Source organism: Amblyomma maculatum, unplaced genomic scaffold, assembly GCF_055883805.1.
Source record: "Amblyomma maculatum isolate TAMU_Amacu unplaced genomic scaffold, ASM5588380v1 scaffold_13, whole genome shotgun sequence".
NCBI classification, from domain to species: Eukaryota; Metazoa; Arthropoda; class Arachnida; order Ixodida; family Ixodidae; genus Amblyomma; species Amblyomma maculatum.
In genome coordinates, this window is record NW_028146738.1 from 20,905,616 (window position 1) to 20,924,651 (window position 19,036).

The 19,036-nt window shown below is 49.3% G+C and overlaps 1 protein-coding gene across 1 annotated transcript in view; it reads right to left on the reverse strand.

Moving 5' to 3' along the window:
* Nucleotides 1-17,019: 17,019 nt before the first annotated feature.
* Nucleotides 17,020-19,036, reverse strand: part of LOC146172328 (ubiquitin-conjugating enzyme E2-17 kDa) — a 30,518-nt gene continuing 28,501 nt past the window's right edge. Inside the window, exon 6 of the mRNA XM_084585748.1 lies at nucleotides 17,020-17,317. Within this exon, the coding sequence (XP_084441874.1) occupies nucleotides 17,178-17,317 (140 nt within the window). The 3' untranslated portion in view covers nucleotides 17,020-17,177. The remainder of the gene's footprint in view (nucleotides 17,318-19,036) is intronic.

Consider the following 19,036-nt stretch of genomic DNA (forward strand, 5'->3'; position numbering starts at 1 on the left):
TCCCTACAACGTTTACTTTGACTGTTATACTAATAATTTATATCATGCAAGCATTTTGCAATTTACATTACATTTTTATGAATTTATTTTCATCTTTGGTGCTACATGGAGGGTTTCGCATCTAGCGCTGAAAGACAGTTTTGCTGTTGCAGACGAGATGCTGTCATGTTAGCCTTGAAGAAGCTTCGATGTGATCACTGCTCATTCAGTTTTTTTATTCCTATTCTTGTACAGGCTTGGGAAAAATTCATACTAAAATGGACAAAAGCGGCTACCATGCCGCAATTTATGCCATGCGCTTGTCGAACGTTTGCTGAGCCACAGTGTAATTTATATAAAGACTCCGTTCATGTGTGTAGCACGTTGACGACATATGCCACTGCAGCATCTATAGGGGGTATTCACTGACGCGCTGTGCGCGGTGCATTGTGGGTAATTGAGGCGCAGTCGGCCATTTTTGTGTCCACGGAACGAACAGGGCGAACGTACGTATCAAGTGCTGTCATGCGGTTCTACAAGCAGTGACACCCGCAGCTATATGTTGTTTATTGAGCTATCGTAGACTGTAATAGACGCGTGTACGGTGTAAACAACGGAAGCTGAAGAGCTGCGCGAGAGACCTCGGCATTTTAAGGTTCCGGAAGTACACACGAACAACTCCACCCGAACGAGACACTTCCCCGAGATGCGACGCCCCGTATGGCTGGTACGGCACAACTGCACAATTATCATGGAATATGAGAAATGTATATCAAACTGGGCTGGACTGAAATCTTCCGGATGTGTCCTAGCAGCCAGCTCTTGTCACTATCTGTGCACGACTGTTCTTCACGCACTCGGAAGACACATCGACACATTCCCGGTAAAAGAGCAGCGCGGCAATGTATCGCTTGCAGTCATGCGCATGCCTTCAGCGTGCCGCCAAAACCTTCTCGTCGTATTTTGTTGCAATAAAAACCTTCAAAGAGGACTCGCTAAATTTTGTGTTGCCATACTTGCCTCATTCGATCAGAAGAAGTCGGATGTTCGCATCGTCTGCTAGTCAAAGCAGACCGCATGCAGATTCGGCGAAGGAACGTAGGCGGGCAGAGTTGTTTTGCAGAAGGTTTGAATAACTTTATAAACAAATTTATCTCTATAACAAATCAAGTTTAGCTTGGCCAAAACTGCGCTCTATTTCAAGAGTTTTGTTGCAAAAGTTATTTCGAGCCCGCAAGGCAACGAGGTGGCGCTACCGGTGTCATCGCTGTGGTGTGTGGCAGCGGTTTCTTTTGCTTCCTTACCGCCACAGACGATGCAAACATCCGACTTCTTCCGATCGATTGAGGCAAGTACCCCAAACAAGTTTTGTATAAAAGATACTGACTACTAAACGCCATTTATATGCAGAATATCAGCTACAAAAACTCAGCGGTTTAGTTGGTATAAACGTTGAACGGCTCGCACGTAACTGCACAAAGAGCGAGTTCGTCTGCTTCAACCACGGCTCTTAACCCAGCCGCTTGTAACGTATTTGCGTCCTTCGAGTGGTCAGTAGGCTTGCGATCGGTTTCTTGTGATGAAGCTCGTCTGTAGGACAAGGAATTCATGAATGTCGCACATATTTATGCGTGGGCACAGGCCGACGCTTACCGTGCAGTTGCGCGGGGTTTGTGCCAGTTAATTGTTTCGTACAGGTCTCTGTCCGCGTCGCGCCCACTTTGCTGATAAATCGAACTGTCACTCATGATACCGATTGAGTTTTCATAACAACGGTGCTGGCATGAGGCAGAGTGACAGAGCAAACGGACGCGCACAAACAGCTAACCTAACCGCCGCCCCGTACTAGTACTAGTCAAAACAGGACGCAAAGATGGCGTCGGCTGCATACTGACGTCAGCTGTGACGTCATGAGAATACCTGGGGGTGCACAACAATTGAACGGAACTAGCGGAGGCTGTGCGCATGGCGCAACTAGAAAGATTGAGCAGAACCACCACGGGCAGAACCATCCTCGGCTGGGTGGGACTGCAGTCAGATAGAGGAACAAGCCACAAAGTAGACATTCCACGAGAGTGTCGCGAATATATAATAGTGCCCCCCCCCCCCTACCTAAAAACATGCACCCTACGTACAACAAGGAGAGGAGACAAAAGAGGGCCGAGACTCTCGCAAAGAAAGCGGGGAAAATGAAGCCGGGGGAGGTCGCCTACGTGGACGCGGCTAGCGGGAAGTCGGGGGCGGCGGCGGTGCAATAGCGCTCGCTTGCGTTGGAACGGAAGCCAGCATAGTTATTAGTGACAGCAAAACAGCTGTCTGGAACTTTGGAAAAGGGAGGGTCTCGACGCAGGCAGCCAAAATTTTAGAGAAAGGAAAACTTGAAAGAAAGATTCGAATTATTTGGACCCCCGCGCACGAGTCCGTTCCCGGCAACGAGGTGGCGCACGAGCTAGCCCGAGCTCTCTACTTCCGGGCAGCCGTAGAGCCGCCTGATTGCGATGGGATGTACGAGAGGCTGCAAACTTATAAGGAAAATTTTAGAACACTACAGACTTAGCAGAAGGTCCCTGCCACCACCGGACCGAACGCTAACTAACAAGGAGGCCGTCGCTTGGCGGCGCCTGCAAGCTGGGAATTTCCCCAAGTCCCGTCTGGCTTTTCCACACGCAAGTGGAGGAAAAGGCGGACGATAAATGCGAAACCTGCGGAGAAAGGGGTACTCTGGATCACATAATCTGGCAATGCTTTTTTGATTCCCCTGGCGCCAAGGAAAACATAAATAGTAGAGAAGCCTGGGAACTGCTACTGCGGAGCGAGTCCCCCGCCAACCAGCAGCAAGCTGTCCGCCTGGCGGCTGAAGCCGCGAAGAAACACTGTCGCTTCGCCTGTCTTTAGTCGCGGAGGCCTCGGCCTCCGTCCCATAGGCCTGCGTGCCGGGGGCGGGGAGTAGGGGGCCTCCTACATCGGTGGAAAAATAAAGTTCATAACAACAACAACAACAACAACAACAACAACAACAACCCTATACCTTCTGTGTTCTTTCATTTCGGGGCTGCACTCACCACGGAATCCGCGAGCGACAGCGCGAAACCAGGCAAAAGCCACCCGCCGCCGCTGAAGCATACAGACGCGGAGCGAACAGTGAGCAGGTCGCGTATGGAGGAAGATGAGGTCGGTCGCGCCTCTTGCGGCGGCGAAGAGTGTAACTCAAGAAGAAACGTTCCCATTGTTCCCGCGGCGATTGAGAAGGCCGTAAGAAAGAGCGCGCACTCTCCCTCGAGACCGGCCGCGGTCCATGGTCGAGAAGCCTTGGAGAGGTTGCTTTGCAATGCTGCGCTTTCCTTCGAGCGGCGAGGCAACTGCCATCCCGGCCTTTGGCGCGCTTGCTTTGAAGGTGCTGGTGCAGATCGTCTGCTCATTGAAAAAAATGCCACAAGGAAGAGTCACCGCTTCTCTTAGTAAAAATCGCGGTGGAAATGCTACATCAGCAGAGCCATGCGCAATGACGCTGCTCATGATTCGAGAGCCTAGCTTCCTAGGCAGTGAAATAACATAATTTGTACGTTGAGTTACGTATTTGGGTAAATAATTACATAACCATGTACAACTAAAAAACGAAGCAACGGATCTGTTAAAAAAAAATTCACGCAAATCATTTCATTTTTTTTTTTTTTTCATCGTTCGACAGCGCCACAATGAGTCACATGGCACGTAGACTTCGGCATGATAAGCCGACGCATTGCCGTGTGGTGGTTGAATTATTGCGTCGGGAATTCCCGCCTGGGCGGAGGCCGTGTGCACCTTGACCCACACGTGGAGCGTTCAAGGCGTGCGCCTTGGATTGCATGGCGTATCATGTAACCCGACCACCCGACATCTTCCGCTTGGCACCTGCTGAGGGCATCCGCCACCAGCGAGTAGGCGCCGCGGCGGCTGGCACCGTGCCGTCCGTACGTGTTTACCTTCCTTTGTTTGTGATGTTTTCGTTTTGAATGGGCATGAAATTTTTCAATATAACCTCTATACTTTCCATCTTTTTGTGCGTTGAGTGTTTCCTCCGCTTTCCTCTTCTTTTTTTAGAACAATCTGTTCTTGAGTTGCATCTGAACTTCGCGCAAAGATGATTCCATAAGCCGATCCCCCTTTTGTCTTCTCCTCCTTTTGATCCCTAGCGATGTCTGCCCTGATAAGTTAAATTATGCAAGGAGTGAAGCTCCAACTTTCAAATGTGAAGACCGGGCGGATGAAGGAACTGCGTCCACTGCGAATACCTAAGGCACTGAAAGTTATAAGTGCACTATTCAGAGAAAAAGTAACTAATGAATAACCTGATACGAGTTGCGCTGTGACGAGGGAGGTCGGTACAAAAACCTTGAAAAGCAGGGAGAATGACCAGGTCAAGCGCACCGAAAAACCCTAGCTGATATAGGCCCTATAAAGTGAGAGAAAAAAAAGGAGGAATGGCAGTAATTGTGCAACGGTGAAGTGCAGCGGGAGAAGCTGAAAGAAAAGCCGATTGGGCGGCGGGAAGATAGCTTGAAGTAAAAGAAAAAAAAAACGGAAAATAGAAGAAAAGGGTAAATAGGGCCTTCATTCAAAGTCAATGGTGCGGGCGAGTCTTAGGTAACTAAAACTGTCCCTGTTATCGCTATTTGAAAAAAAAAAAAAAAGTACTTTCGCCATTGCAACAATAGCGCGGAGACTGCCCCAACTGACTGCCCGGTTGCGACCGGCGCGGTTTTTTTGTTGGGCTGCACATCATATTCTGAGTAAACTGCGAAATTCTTGGTTCCTGGAAAAGGGAGAGGAGGGTAGGCCCAGCAGGGGAAGAAACGCAGCACTTCTTAATTATTGCAGCTTTTTCGTTTTGCTTAGGGGAGCAGTGAGCTGGCCTCCAGCTACAGATACGTTCAATATATAAGTTATAAAAACCCCGTGCTGCTCGTCAAACAAACGAGGAGCCTCCGAATAAACAGTGCCTGTGGTTCTCAAGCTTTGCTGCCGGTTACGACGCAGGGAGCTTTGATGTGTTGTGCGCGCCGAGCTGTCATGCGATCATTCAGAAATTCGCGCGGCGTTCCGGGTTGCGTTTACGACTATGAAGTTTGAACGACTCGCGCTCCGGCATGAGATCAATTCTGTATACGTGCTTCGTATCTTGGCCGAGAATAAAACTTTTTTTTAGTCTTCCGGACGGTCTCGTCCCGTCCGCTTTTTGCCTAGCCGCCTATGCCCGCCGCTAGACGGCGCTTGAAGCTCTGATGGCTTGATAGGTTGCCTCGATGCCCGCGCTATGGTGGCTACCCGCGCGCACGCACGCGTCGAGGCACAGTTGGCACAGCGGTCACCGCGACCAGAACCGATATTGCTCGGGACTCAGGCCTACCTGCCTCAAAGGTGAGCGACACGCTTACTCCACCTCTTCCCCCAACTCCCAGTCGAGGGTGCAGCTGCTGCGGAGGGTCAACCGGTTTCCCCCGTCCGTGGTACCATCCCTCCCTCTTTCCCGCTTCGACGAAGGCTCGTACACGAAGATGGGCAAGCGCGCGAAAAACGAACAGGATGGTCCGTCGATTAAATGATACAGTTGCGATCACTGGGTCTATCTGGACGAGACGCCTCTTGATTGCGTTGCCTCCGCCACGGACAAAGCTTTTGTCTGTAAAATATGTCTGCGGATGGAGGACATCTCGGCTGGACTGATGACACAGTACCAGCTGACTTGTGTGGAGCTCCAGAACAGGGTGGATGCACTGGAAGCTAGGGTTCTGGAGCTAGCCTCGATATTGACGTTGCAGTGCACGAATACCATGTCACGACAAACACCTGACGCTAGTGGTATACATACCAGCTAGGAGACACCTTCGACAGGACAAGAAGGACAAGTTATGAGGGAAGATCCCTCAGTTCGTGAGACAAACGACATACCAAATAACCAGGACGCGCTGACGCCGCATACAAGTCGGGACTGCGTCCATAGCGTACGTGGTGAGTGGCGATGCCCATCTAGAATCAGAAGCCTCGGCGAGGCAATCAGGTACGATGGCATTAGACACACCGGAGAACAGTTCAGCCGCTAGTGAGGTATCAAGAACGGACGCGATGGCATCTATCGGTGACACCACGCTGGTCAAAGTGCTAAACCCAAGCGACGTCCCGATGAATCGACACAGGGATGAAAACTATCCTCAAACAGAGCAAATAGGGTTCCGGGAGAAGGCACCCCATAGTCAGCAAAGGTCAGGACACCCGCCCCGAAGCAGTAAACGACGAGTGCCCAAACAAAATAATAACAGAGATAATGGATACCCCGCATCCGATGTGGCCCGACAGGTGATCCTTGTTGGTGATGAGAACGTGGGTAAATTCTCAACAGCCTTGAGGGAAGCGGTCAGTGTCCCGAAAGCACTTGGGTTCCTGTACAACAAGCGTGCGTCAACCGATGAAGCAATAAAACGCATCAACCACTATGAAGACCAGGCCTAGCCATGTACCGCGCCGATATGTGATACATTATAGGCCTTGCGGAGGCACTTCAGCGTAAACCGGAGCTTATCAACCAATCCCTGGAAGCTGCCTGGGCGGACCCCCCAGCGGGCCTCATAGTATACGCTCATTGCCCGAAGTTACCACTCGAGGAGGGGAGGTTAGCGCAGCCGTGCTCATGGCTAACGCCCAGCTGAAGAGATGGTGCAAACGAAACCGACATCGCTTCATTGACCTCAGCAAGGGCTGGACCCCAACAATGTTGGACAAGAACGGAATTCACTACACCACCGAGGGCGCCCGGTTTGTTGCAACGAGGATGAGCGAGGCCACGAAGAATTTTTTAGCCCAGCGCCCTCGCTACGAACACAAGAACAGGAGACAGCCGCAGCATGCCTAGACACCGCAAGCCCAGCACCACCAACAGGCTCCATCCACAGAATGTACGAATCAGAGTTGCAGAGCACTCTTCAGCTACCGCCAGCAGCGCAACCCCCCCCCCCCCCTCCCATCAGCAGGCGCAGCGATCGAATAGCCAACCACCCTCACCCCCACTGGGGCAAGGATCTATAAACGATGCACTGGGGCGCTACATCAATCCCAATGTGGAGCCCCCAGGCCACACTATACCGACAATGTACGCCGCTGTGGGAGAGTTGGTCAGGCACCACCTGATGCTAGCTCACCGCCTGCCCCAATAAGACGCGGACGAAGCCACGCACGTCGCCGCAGACATCCCGTCGCAGTTCACATAGGCTTCCTGAACCTCCACGGAGCACGAAAAGAGGCAAAGTGGGAAGAACTGTTCAAGACACTAAGCAACGAGGATTTCACCCTGTTCGCGGTAGCTGAGACACACTTTAAGGACTTAGAGGAGCCCCCAGTCCACGAGCACTGGCACTGGGCTGGAAAAAATCGCGAACAGCTAGGGGTCCAGCAAAGCAGGAGGAGCCGGGATGCTGTGGAGAAGCGACACGTGGGAAAGGTTGATAGACGCGTGCTGTGAGCACACATGGGTTACCGGCACCATCCTGAGCATGCCCGTGATCGTCAGCGTGGTATATATTGCCGTGACGTGCGGACAACACGATGGGAATTCCCAAATTATGCAGTGCCTCACAGAACATATTCAGAGGTAGACTTCCGGTAAAGAGGATACTCATGGGCGACGTTAACGGGCATATTCAGTCCTTGGATGGCTACCAGGACTACAATGGCCAGATCATGGTCGACTGGGCCCACAAGCACGACCTGGAAATTGCCAACCTCCGGGCCGACTGCGAAGGACAGTTAACATGGAGTGCCCGAAGCAGCCGTTCAACAATAGACTACGTGCTTGTGTCGCCTAAGCTGGCAGCCAGCATCACGCAGGTGCACATCGATGAAGACGGTTGGTTTAGTGTCGGTAGCGACCACAACCGCATTCGACTGCCCATGGCAACCACCGTACACCGCACCTCTAAGATAGGGAACCAGAGCATGGCAACACGCTATCTTCGAGTGGACTCATGTGAAACTGTGGTCAATTCATTTGAAAACCGCACCACACACAGGGAGGCCACTACGTACGCCGAGTGCGTCGGAGAGCTGCTGCGCATCATGAACCAACACGCAGTTAGTGCCACCTCTTGGGGAGGAATGCGGCGCAAAAAGTGGTGGCATGGCCGGACTAAAGGGGAGAGGCCCGCGCCTCTCTCTCATTTAGCCCGGACATGGTGGTGGGACGATGAGGTTAAGCATGGAGGAAGAAAAGAACTTAGGAGAGGCCCTGACGTCGCCGGAGCGGCCGCGCTGCGACCAGACGCTCCGACGCCTCTCCTCCTCCTTTACCCTCCGCATTTTCTTTCTCCGCGATGCTCACGTGCCGAAGTACCCGGGTTCGAACCCGACCTCGGCGGCTCCGTTTCGATGGAGGCGAAACGAAGAGGCGTGTGCTGTGCGATGTCAGCGCACGTTAAAGATCCCCAGGTGGTCGAAATTACTCCGTATCCCTCCACTACGGCTCCTCTTTCTCTCTTTCCACTTTCACTCCCACCTTCCTCCCTTCCCTTACGGCACGGTTGAGGTGTCCACAGAAAGCAAGTGAGCCAGTTACCGCGCCTTTTTCTTCCTATAAATCAATCACCTAGGGCCCTTAGCAACGCGCTGTTGCTAGTGTCCCAAGTTTTCATAGCAACAGCGTCACCGTTGCTAATAATCCGAGTTGGCTAACCCTAAATTTTGATTTCACTTCGGATCCGCCACACTTTCCCCAATGCATTGGGAATGGCAAGGGCGTGGGCAAGGGCCTCTCCTAAGTTGTTTCCTTCCTCCATGAGGTTAAGTTTGCGATCGGAGCGCGGCGCACGGCCAACCGCCTGCATCGCAGAGCGGTCGAGCACCTCCCTGTGGAAGACTGTCAGCTGGCCTGGCAAGAGTACCTCCTTCGTTAGAGGGAGGCGCAACAATTCTTGTCCAGGTGAAAATGGCAGCATGCAACCAAAAACAGCTACAGGAAATCACAAGAGCACTGGGCACAACGCTCCACGCAAAAAGTTATGGGCATATGTGTCCTCCCTGGACAAGAAGTCACCAGCTCATGTGCTACGGGACATTACCACAGGTGCAGTGGTCACTGAGCTGGCACAACATCTTACAGACCACCGCCACTCAGTATACGGGCAGGCTGATCACCGGGAAGAATCCGACGCTGGAGCTGAGACGTGTGTACCAACATCGTGCGACAGCGATATCAACTCGCGGTCGGTGACAAGGCGCTTGACCGCGCCATCGCCCACATGGGGGTTAACACAGCTCTAGGACTGGGCGGCATTCCCGCTGGGTTGGCTAAATGCCTTGGTTCGCGAACACCTTGCTGAATTGTACACTGGAATCATTGCCGGCGACCCTATCCCCGAGGACTGGCTGCGCGGCAAGGTATATGCCTCCTCCTGAAAAAAGGCGGGGATCGAGGCTCCATCAGCTAGGGAGCCGCTGACTATATAGCGTACTGTACAGGGTGTTCGCCCAGGTACTGCAGACCTGGATAGTATCATGGACCGAGGCGAAGGGCCTGCTTTCGGAGCTGTAAAATGGATTCCGACAGGGTCGCGCGCCTCGAACACATCTTTGTGCTGACACAATGCATTGAGATAGCGCGCAAAGAAAATCGAGGGCTTGTGGCATATCTTCCTGGACGTAAGTAGGGCGTATGACAGTGTCCCCCACGAGCATGGAGGAAGGAGACAACTTAGGAGAGGCCCTTGCCATTCCCAATGCATTGGAGAAAGTGTGGCGGAAGTGACGTCAAAAATTAAGGTTAGCCAAATCGGGCCATTAGCAACGCCGACGCTGTTGCTATGAAAACTCGGGCCACGTACTAGCAACAGCGTTGCTAAGGGCCCTAGGTCAAAGCTAGGTATGTGAGCGTCGCGGAGAAAGAAAATGCGGATGGTAAAGGAGGAGGAGAGACGTTGCAGCGTCCGGTCACGGCGTAGCCGTGCCGGCTTAAAAAAAATGACGTCAGGGCTTCTCCTAAGTTCTTTCCTTCTTCCATGCCCACGAGCTTCTACTCCATCGAATGGCTACTATATATCGATTTGCCAACAAGATGGATCGAACTACATGCGACTCGACAACACCGTGGTGGGATACTTCGCCGATGCCTGCTCCGACCATGTCCCCGTGCGGGGACTGAACATGCCCAATGTCGCCGATCCATTACATATTCTCTACACAGCAGAGCTCGAACACCACTTGGTCCGCGCTGCGTCGGTTTTGCCCTTCCATACTTGCATATACTGTATGCTTCCTGCATATATATCCTTCCTATATATGCTCCCGCAGGGAGCATATACACTACTTGAAGCTGCCTCGATGCCTTTCGCCTCCGCATAGAGGCACCCTACTTGAAGCAGGCACGCTCTCGACTCAGAACCGCGAATTTCACCAAGGGTGTGCTTTAATTTTGACACTGTTCAGGACGAGCTTGCTTACAGAACCGCTTACCTATCTACTAGTACGTACGCTGTCTGCTTCCAATTTCATCTTCCTTGTATTAGTGTACACATGCGCTAAATGTACGTTTCGACCATTTTTTTATGTCTTTGTATCTGACCAGGATTGGACTTTTTGAAGACTTGAGCGACAATGCATGGTGACGTGAGAAGAACGCTTTAGTCGCTGCTTGCTAAAAAGCTGAAACATTAGAGGGGGGCATTTCAAAACACGTTGCAGGGGCAGGGGAGGGGGGGGGGGGCGGGGCGTTAAGGGTGGAAATAAGCCAAGAGATGTAACGAAAAGCACAGTTGGCATAATAACTGAGGAACTGATTTTTTAACAATTCCACTTTGCAGTAACCTTCCGGCAACACCCCTGTAAGCACTGCTATTCTTTTTTTTTTTTCATAATAAGCTGCTGTGCTTTGGTACGACTAGTACGACTTTAAGTGATCTAGTAGCCTTTGCTCCGGCTTAACATTCGCCATATCGAAAAAAGCAGATGTACTGAGTTGCAAAAGTTATTGAAATAAGCTAGCGAATATCTGTGTGACACAATAATCAAAATGTTTTGCTGGAGCCTCGAAATAATTTTGATCTATACACATATACAAATACTTGGACCAGTGCAGCACGCAACTACTGCTTATGTAGTCAACAGAAAAAAGTTCATTTATACGTACATAATTCCGTCCATATATTTTTTTTCTTCTAGCCAACCCCGTTATTACTGAGAATGGGGCGCTTCAGTCATCATCCAGTCCGCAAGCGTTTCAAGTCTGATGTCGAAAAAGGGCAGTTTATATGCCAGATTGGAAACTGCGAAATGCGGCTAATCAGGACAACATGCTGCTAACCTCGAGACGGTCATGAGCAGCGGCATCACCGAGCAGAATACAAAGCTCTACTCCTGGTGGTGGTGGTGAAAACTTTATTTCCGTAAAGAGAGAGCTGGAAACGTCGTCGAGCAGCAAATTCTCAACATGCATCTGGCAGCGAGCAAGTTGATCCGACCGCCAAAAGGCAAGGAAATGAAGCAGCTGCGCAAACCTCGCAAGTATCGAAACCAGAAGGGTCTGATGCATAAATACAACCGGAAAAGCCGTTATGGATGCTTGCGTGGTCACTATAAACGGTCGACCATTTCGCATGATTGATGACTCCAGATTAGGGAAACTGTCGACCCTATATTGAAAACCCTAAAACAAACAAACAAACAAACAAACAAACAAAAAAAAGACCGTGAGCGGCGAGAGTGTTCGACAACAAGTAGATCAAGAAGAAAAAGAAAAAAGCAAAAGTCACCACAGAATCGTCTTGTTTCACTGAAAATGGACAGAGCAACTCGCCTTGATCGAATCCTCGGAATCAATGTGCAGTTCATCGAAGATGGCAGAATCCGTGCACGTGCAGATGCAGACACTGGCTATGAGAGGAATACTTGAAGCGTAAAGTGATTGATGTGCTTTCTGGTAGGTCTAGAGCAATTGTACAGCGTAACGACGGACAACTGAGCCAATATGATTAAAGCAGGAGAGCCAGATCGCAACCCGAAGGGAACTCAGATGCGCCACAATCTGAGGATGAAGATTGGGGACCGTCAGATGAAAATGTAAGCGATTCATCTTACCTGGATGAGTTCGAAGGAGCATTTTCCCTTTCGGATGACGAAACAATCCGGTGTGCTGTTCATACACTACAGCTTGCAATACACGATGCCATGAAAGGCTGAACGGCCAAAGAGCGCGTTATTAAAGCACGCAAAATAGCAAAAAAAAAAAAAAACCGAACGCTAGAGGTGATTTCCCTTATTCGCAAGTTAAATTTGAACAAACCAGTATTAGATTGCCCAACTCGGTGGATGTCAACAATTGCGCCATGCTTAAACGGCTGCTGGAACTTCAAGAATTTTGTGGCGACTATTTTAGCAGCGAAGATGATCGAGCTCTGCAAGTACCGCTACAGGCGGCAGCAGAATCTCCCCCTAGAGGGCCAACCACATGGAACGAACTTTCTCTGCGAACTTCATGCGGCGCGGCGGAACGCCGACGCACCGTCGCCGTGCCGAACCACATGCAGCGAAAAACTGGCGGCGTCGGCAGCGTCGGCGCCCGAGTGAGAAAACTCACGACCTGAGTCCGATTCAACAACTCACTTTTCACACTAAATGACACTTCAAGAGCAACATATAAATAAGCTAGCGTCTCAAATTGCGCCCGATAGAGCTTGTATAGGAGGTATGCACGTGACGCCATCCGCTAGGGGCGCTAGCGGCCAGGGCAGAATTCGCCATACACGTGGTCGTGTGTGTGGGCGCCACACCCAGCCGCACTATTCAACTCGTTCTGATCCGGGGGGGAAGCCTTTCACGCCTTTACAGAATTTCTTTGTGCGCCAGCGAAAACCATGCGAGCGAGTGGATACACCCGTGGACTTCTTGGAACAAGAAAAACGACTGTCTGGACAAAATGTTCGACTTTGTGAAAACATCGGCTCGTACAACCGCGGTAACTTCGTCGAGGAGTGTCGTGTACTACAAGACCATTGCTTCGCGTTGAATTCCCTGACATCGGTGCCTGCCATGTGAAGTGCGGTCTTAAGTTTTGCGACAGGTGAAGAAATTAAAACGTACTAAGCCATGAATGTGTTTTAATTTTTGACAAGAAAGCGAGGCCAAGAGCCACACGTGCGTGAGGGTGTCGATGACCGACGTGCCGTTTTTAGAGGTGAGCACATTGCGACGTGTTCGCTTAGCTAACGCTGTCACCTCCTCCGACTTGCAAGTGACATGTTACAACTTTATCAAGCGTTATCGCTGCACATCGCGTTGTTGCGAACCTAGGTTCCATGAGTTATGTACATTTCAAGCAGAGCTACGTAGCCGATACTAAATTTGTAAAACATGCTCTCTGGGTGTGCCGTTTATCCTGCGAGTGCGTGACAGTACTTTTTTTCTCGACCTTCTGTCGCCCAAATTAAGCAACTGCATTGATTCGCTTTACTGCTGGAACAGCGCCTGTGGAAGCTTCGGCAGTTTGCCGACTACCGCCACTAGAAGTGTACGTTTCGCCGCCATATGCCAGCTTTGGAATTGGGGAATTTAATGCGCTCGCTGTCTTTTCAAGATGTGTTCTGGCTCAGTGGCAGCTAACAACAGGTTTAACGAGCTGCAAGTCGTTTTTCGCGAAATGGGTAACCGGCCACTTTTGCTGCCGAGCTGTTGCACGGGTGCACATGCATAGGTGCAACACTGAACAGCGTACGTGTGATGTCCCGGAGCATCAAAATATCGCTGCAGACTCCATGCGCATATAGGGCTCAACAAAGAAAAGTGGACGCGGACGTATTTACCAGCATGATAAAACTTTATGGATAACTTCCAATATACGGCGGGCACCTGACAGCGAACCTGAAACTGCGCGAGCCGACGCGCGCTGATGCCACCGGCGACCTCCGACATGGCGGACGAGGCGGGACGATGCTCGCGCCATCTGGTAGTACGACCTCAGTGAATATAGTGTACGTCCGACACGGTAGCAACAGCGTACTGCAGGCGCGTCTTTCTGAAGCAGGGTTTGAGCCAGTGTTGAGCGGAACGTCAAAAAAGCTCCTTCAGCTGTATCATATCAGAGTAGGCAAAATCGCAACGCTTACAGCACCTTATGGCTAGACATCGCAGCTGTCTCTTCAATATCAGCCACTCGGTACGGCACAGCGATCCTCAGGAAGGATTCCGTATTGACATTTCGATTATTATTTATGGAAACAACAAACCTTAGCACACTTTTCTAAAGTTTTGCGTATCGTCGGCGCTCACGACTCGGAGCTGCAGCCGGCGCGATGGATGGATGGATGGAATATGGGAGCGTTCCCTTTGAAACGGGTTGGTAGCAGTAGCTATCATGCTCATTTTTCTCCATATATCTTAATTATTGATTTAGAATGGTTAACTAAACCATCATTCTATTTATTAAATTTTGCTCCTACATTACTAACATTGTCACTTCTCTGCTTTTAAGCCACCAATCTTCCAGCCGTTTTTTGCTAGTTTCCACCGCCGGTTTATTCACCCGGCCACTGTTATCTCTAAACCCCAGAGCTTCAGGAACAGTGATTGCGCCTGCATCAACTTCCGGATGGATACCATTGCATTCGAGTATAATATGGTCAATTGTTTCACTGGAGTTTGCACATACAGCACATGCGTCATCTCCATTGTTAAACTTCTTTTTGTAGCTGCGTGTTCTAAGACACCCTGATCTAGCTTCAAAAAGTAGGGCACTGCCTCTTGAGTTATCAAAGAAATCTTCCTTCCTGATCTGCATTTTCCACTTTCGGTATAATTCCACACTCTGTTTCTTTTCCATCGAATTTATCCAATTTTTACCTTCAGTGTTTTTCACCTGTTGCTTAATGCTCTTTATTTCTCCGTCCTTGTGACTAGCATACTTACTAGTTAGTTTCCTAGTTCTTTTCCTCCATTGTGAGTCAACGCTTTTTAAGTACAGGTATTTAAATACTTTAGCTGCCCATCTGTTACTGTCCAATTTCCTCAGGCGTTCCTCATATAATATTGCGGCAGTAAGTGCTGCCATCTCACGGTGGTCGCGCCTAGGAGCGGCCGTTCGCCCGCCGCCGGCGAAATATCTGGCCCGGCTTGATAGCCTGCGAACGGCCGCCGAGCGGCAGTTCGCAAGGTTTGCCGCGGGAAAATCGCTGCGGATGAGCTTGAAGCATTTCTCATGGAAAGAGAAGACTGCCTGCAAGGACTCCGAGACAGCGACAGTTCTCTCAAAATAGAAGAAATACAGAACCTGCTCGATGCAGTTGAAAAGGTGCCCAGAAGCAGACTCGAGTGTTTTGCAATTTTGGGAAGTGGAGAAGTTGTGGCGCCCAGAACTGTATTCACTAGCGACAGTAGCGCTTGCTGTGCGATCTACGCAAGTCAGCGTCGAGAAAGCATTTTCTGGACTGTCATCGAACCTGGATGACTTCGACAACCCTCGACAATGTACTTTTCCTTCTATCCTGGGAAATAAAAAGTTTGAAGCATTTACTGCGCACTTAAAATGTTTGCGAGTAGCCATGAAAGTTTTGGTTTGCGGGGTTTAACGTCCCAAAGCGACTCAGGCTATGAGATACACCGTAGTGGAGGACTCCGGAAATTTCAACCACCTGGGGTTCATTAACGTGTATTGGCATCGCACAGCACACGGGCGCCTTGCTTTTGGCCTCTATTGAAAAGCGGCCGCCGAGGCCGGGAGTCGATCCCCCAACCCCCGTAACCACTATGCCACCCCGGCGGGGAGTAGCCATGAAAGCATGTCATGCTTGTAAATTACGCGACTAGGCATACGAGTCTAACCTCAAAGTGGTTAGTAGGTGTAAGCGCGCTTATGCAAGCAACCGTGATGCGCAAACATGGTCGTATCGCGTCGAGGCCATAGGAGTTATCCGGTTCTCCGGCAAGTATGACGACTCCAACCCCAATACGAGGCAGAGGTCACTTTTGTCCGCGCCTTTCGGGGCACGACACACGGGTGCCTTTGCGTTTCACCGCCACAGAAACACGAAATGCGGAGGCGCCCTCGTGCTGTGCGATATATAGTCACACATTGTATATATATCTTTAGCTTGGAGTGCGTGCTTGGTTTGACCTTGATATGACTTCCCAGAAAAACGAAGCAGGAAATAACTTTCGGCGCATGACTAATTTTTTTCCCCATCCTGCTCTGATCACCACTCAAAATTTTTCCTTAGTCTGTGCTACCGAGTGCAGCCCGTAACATCCGATGACTAATGTAGACGAACTACTATATGAATTTTCAGCTTGTATTATATACTGGAAGAGGGAAGACAACTTGGTATTAAAAAATGTAGTTAGATACACCTGAAGTTTCTCTTCTGAACCCGTTTGAACAGCAACGGAATGTGCCTTCGGAGCCGAACCCGAAAAAAAAAAAAAAAAAAAATCCGGTTAGACGCCCTCATTTCACAAAAATATTAAAATGGAGAACTGAAACTGTGCGGGCAACCCCTCTTGGAGGCGGATGTGCTATCGGCGTCAAATGCAACGCGAACCTAAGTGCCTCTAAAGCTCTTATTCTGCTTACGTCATCTCCTTCGCGGGCAACAGCCGCTGCGCAAGTCATTTCCATCTAACCATCCAGCTCGTCCACACTGCGAAAACAAGCCAATCGTTTGCACTGCTGGACGCCGCCACACTCACTGCTAACTAGCTTGGTGTGGAAGCGGCAGCTTTCGGAACCGGTTTGCAACAGTACGAGGAGGTTAGACATTTTTCTTATTGGAGTAACTGGGAAATTGAGGCGCGTCCTGTATTCTAACTCATTGTTCAAAGCCTGCAAATATAAGAGCTGCGTCTTGTACACAGAAATAGAATTTTCCATGGCTAAAATACGCTTAAGAAGTGCAAGAACCTGAATAGAAGTCAGCAGTGCACGCTATGTGCTGCGAATGAATTCAATGCAATGAATTCCCACACACTGCTGTAACAAAACGGCTTACCGATATGGCTGCAGTTAATTCAGCAGACAACATAGGAATAAAAACAGGCAACTGTAAAAGATGACTTTATTTACACAAAGCACAGACTTCCAAAGCAGTGGCTGACGTTCTCTTTTGCACTACCATAGGGTTTTTTTAAGCCCCTTGAGTAGGGGATACAAAGAATGTTGAAAAATAAAATAAAGGCCGGGAAAATTATCTTAAGAGTCACATGGCGTACTTCCGGGTCCACTCCTTTGCTAAGTCATTGTACTTCTCCCTGTCAGTCTTGTAGATCTTGGCTATCTCGGGAACCAGGGGATCATCAGGGTTGGGGTCGCACAGCAGAGAGCAAATGGACAGCAGCACTACAAAAGAAAGTATGCAAAAAGAAAAGTGTCACGGAATCGTAAACAACTCAAGTAACTGCAACTACCTCCAATGTAAAATACACAAATGATGGGAAAATATGCTGGTCATAACACACAGGAAGCCAATAGACATCAAGGAGAGCACTTTGTTGATAATGGGGATAACCAATTTGAAATGAGAAAAATAAAAACATGCTGCCAATGGGACCCAAACCCATGACCCCTTCTAATTCTAAATTACAATTTCCATAATTGCATTTTTATTTCTAATTTGTCAACAGCAAAAACCCCCAACCTTTTCTAGGTGTCGATTATTTGTTCCTTTTGCATGAGTCCAATGTACAGGTGAAACGAACAAAATGGACAGATTGCCCTTTCATTATATGTGGCATGCACAAAGTATGCAGGATAAGTAAAAGTTTTTGACAAGGACACACCATCCCTTTGAAACAAGTGGCATGACAGCCTAGCAATCCTTCCAATGCATTCCTTGCAATGTTGAAACTGCTTGTTAATCTAAGCCCCTCTGCCACTCAGCAGAACTGCACTCTTACCAATGGCAGAGACAAATTGCTAAACCTGAGAAGTTCTATTTATACACCAAAACTACAAGGTCAGAACCCAGCCAATATAAATGCATGTTATATGCAATTGCATTTGCCCTAACACATTACCACTAATTGAAAATGTGAGCTGGTTTTGAATTGTGCTAGTAGCTTTCAGTTGAAATGGCATTTAGTAGAATGACAATGTATCACAAGCAAGAAAAATGGTTTGCAAAACCAGTAACTAACATCTCCATTACACACAAGTATGCCACAGGCAGCTAGCTAACTGTTCCATTTACACGACAGCAGTAACAGCCTCACAGACAATATTCACAACATTTTTAACAAGTTATCTTAAAGTGACACCTAGTACAAACTTAACTATTCTCTAGTCACCATCATAATGCTGCAGTAGGAATGAAAAACTGCTCCATGATTGCTTTTCCCCCCACTTTATATCCATGTGTGAGCACTGGCCTGGCACTTAACCTTAATCACCTGCCTTTAGTGACGTGCAATTTTTGTAAACAAGCTGACACACACAAATGGTGCTGACCAAAAGCAAGGAGATGGAACATTTCAGCTCCCCCACAAGAACCAGTAATGCGAGGCATAATGTAGCATCACTTTTCAAGTAATACACATACACAAACCGTGCAGTAGACAAATTTATGCAGTGAGGTTAACAGGTGGAAGCAGGCTCGAGCATTTTGGAGCAATGAGAGTTTTTGAGCCAGTTTTTAGGCTCAAACACTTAATAATGGCAATTTCTGCTACTTGAGAAAAAAATGAGAGGGTCCCTTAGATGTCCCTTAAGAGGAGAATGGCGAAAGCCTACCCTCCATCTCCGATCATTTGCCTCCCATTGCTAGCCTCTTGTCTGCATTAGTTGCAGTGCTATATATAATTATAATTGGTTTACAGGAAAGGAAAGGCGCAGTATCTATCAAACTTTCTCCGGCAAGTAAGAGTTTGGACGGTACACCATCGCTCCTGTCGCATGGCGTTCAAGTGTGGCATTGCAGACGGCAGAGACGCATCCCACCTCCGCCAATCAGACCGCCGCAAAAGCGGGACACACTGTATGACAGCAAGAGCCATTAAAGGCTTTCGCCTTAATATCTAATTGGGGCACTTTTTATTAGACATTCAATATCTGGCCGACTGC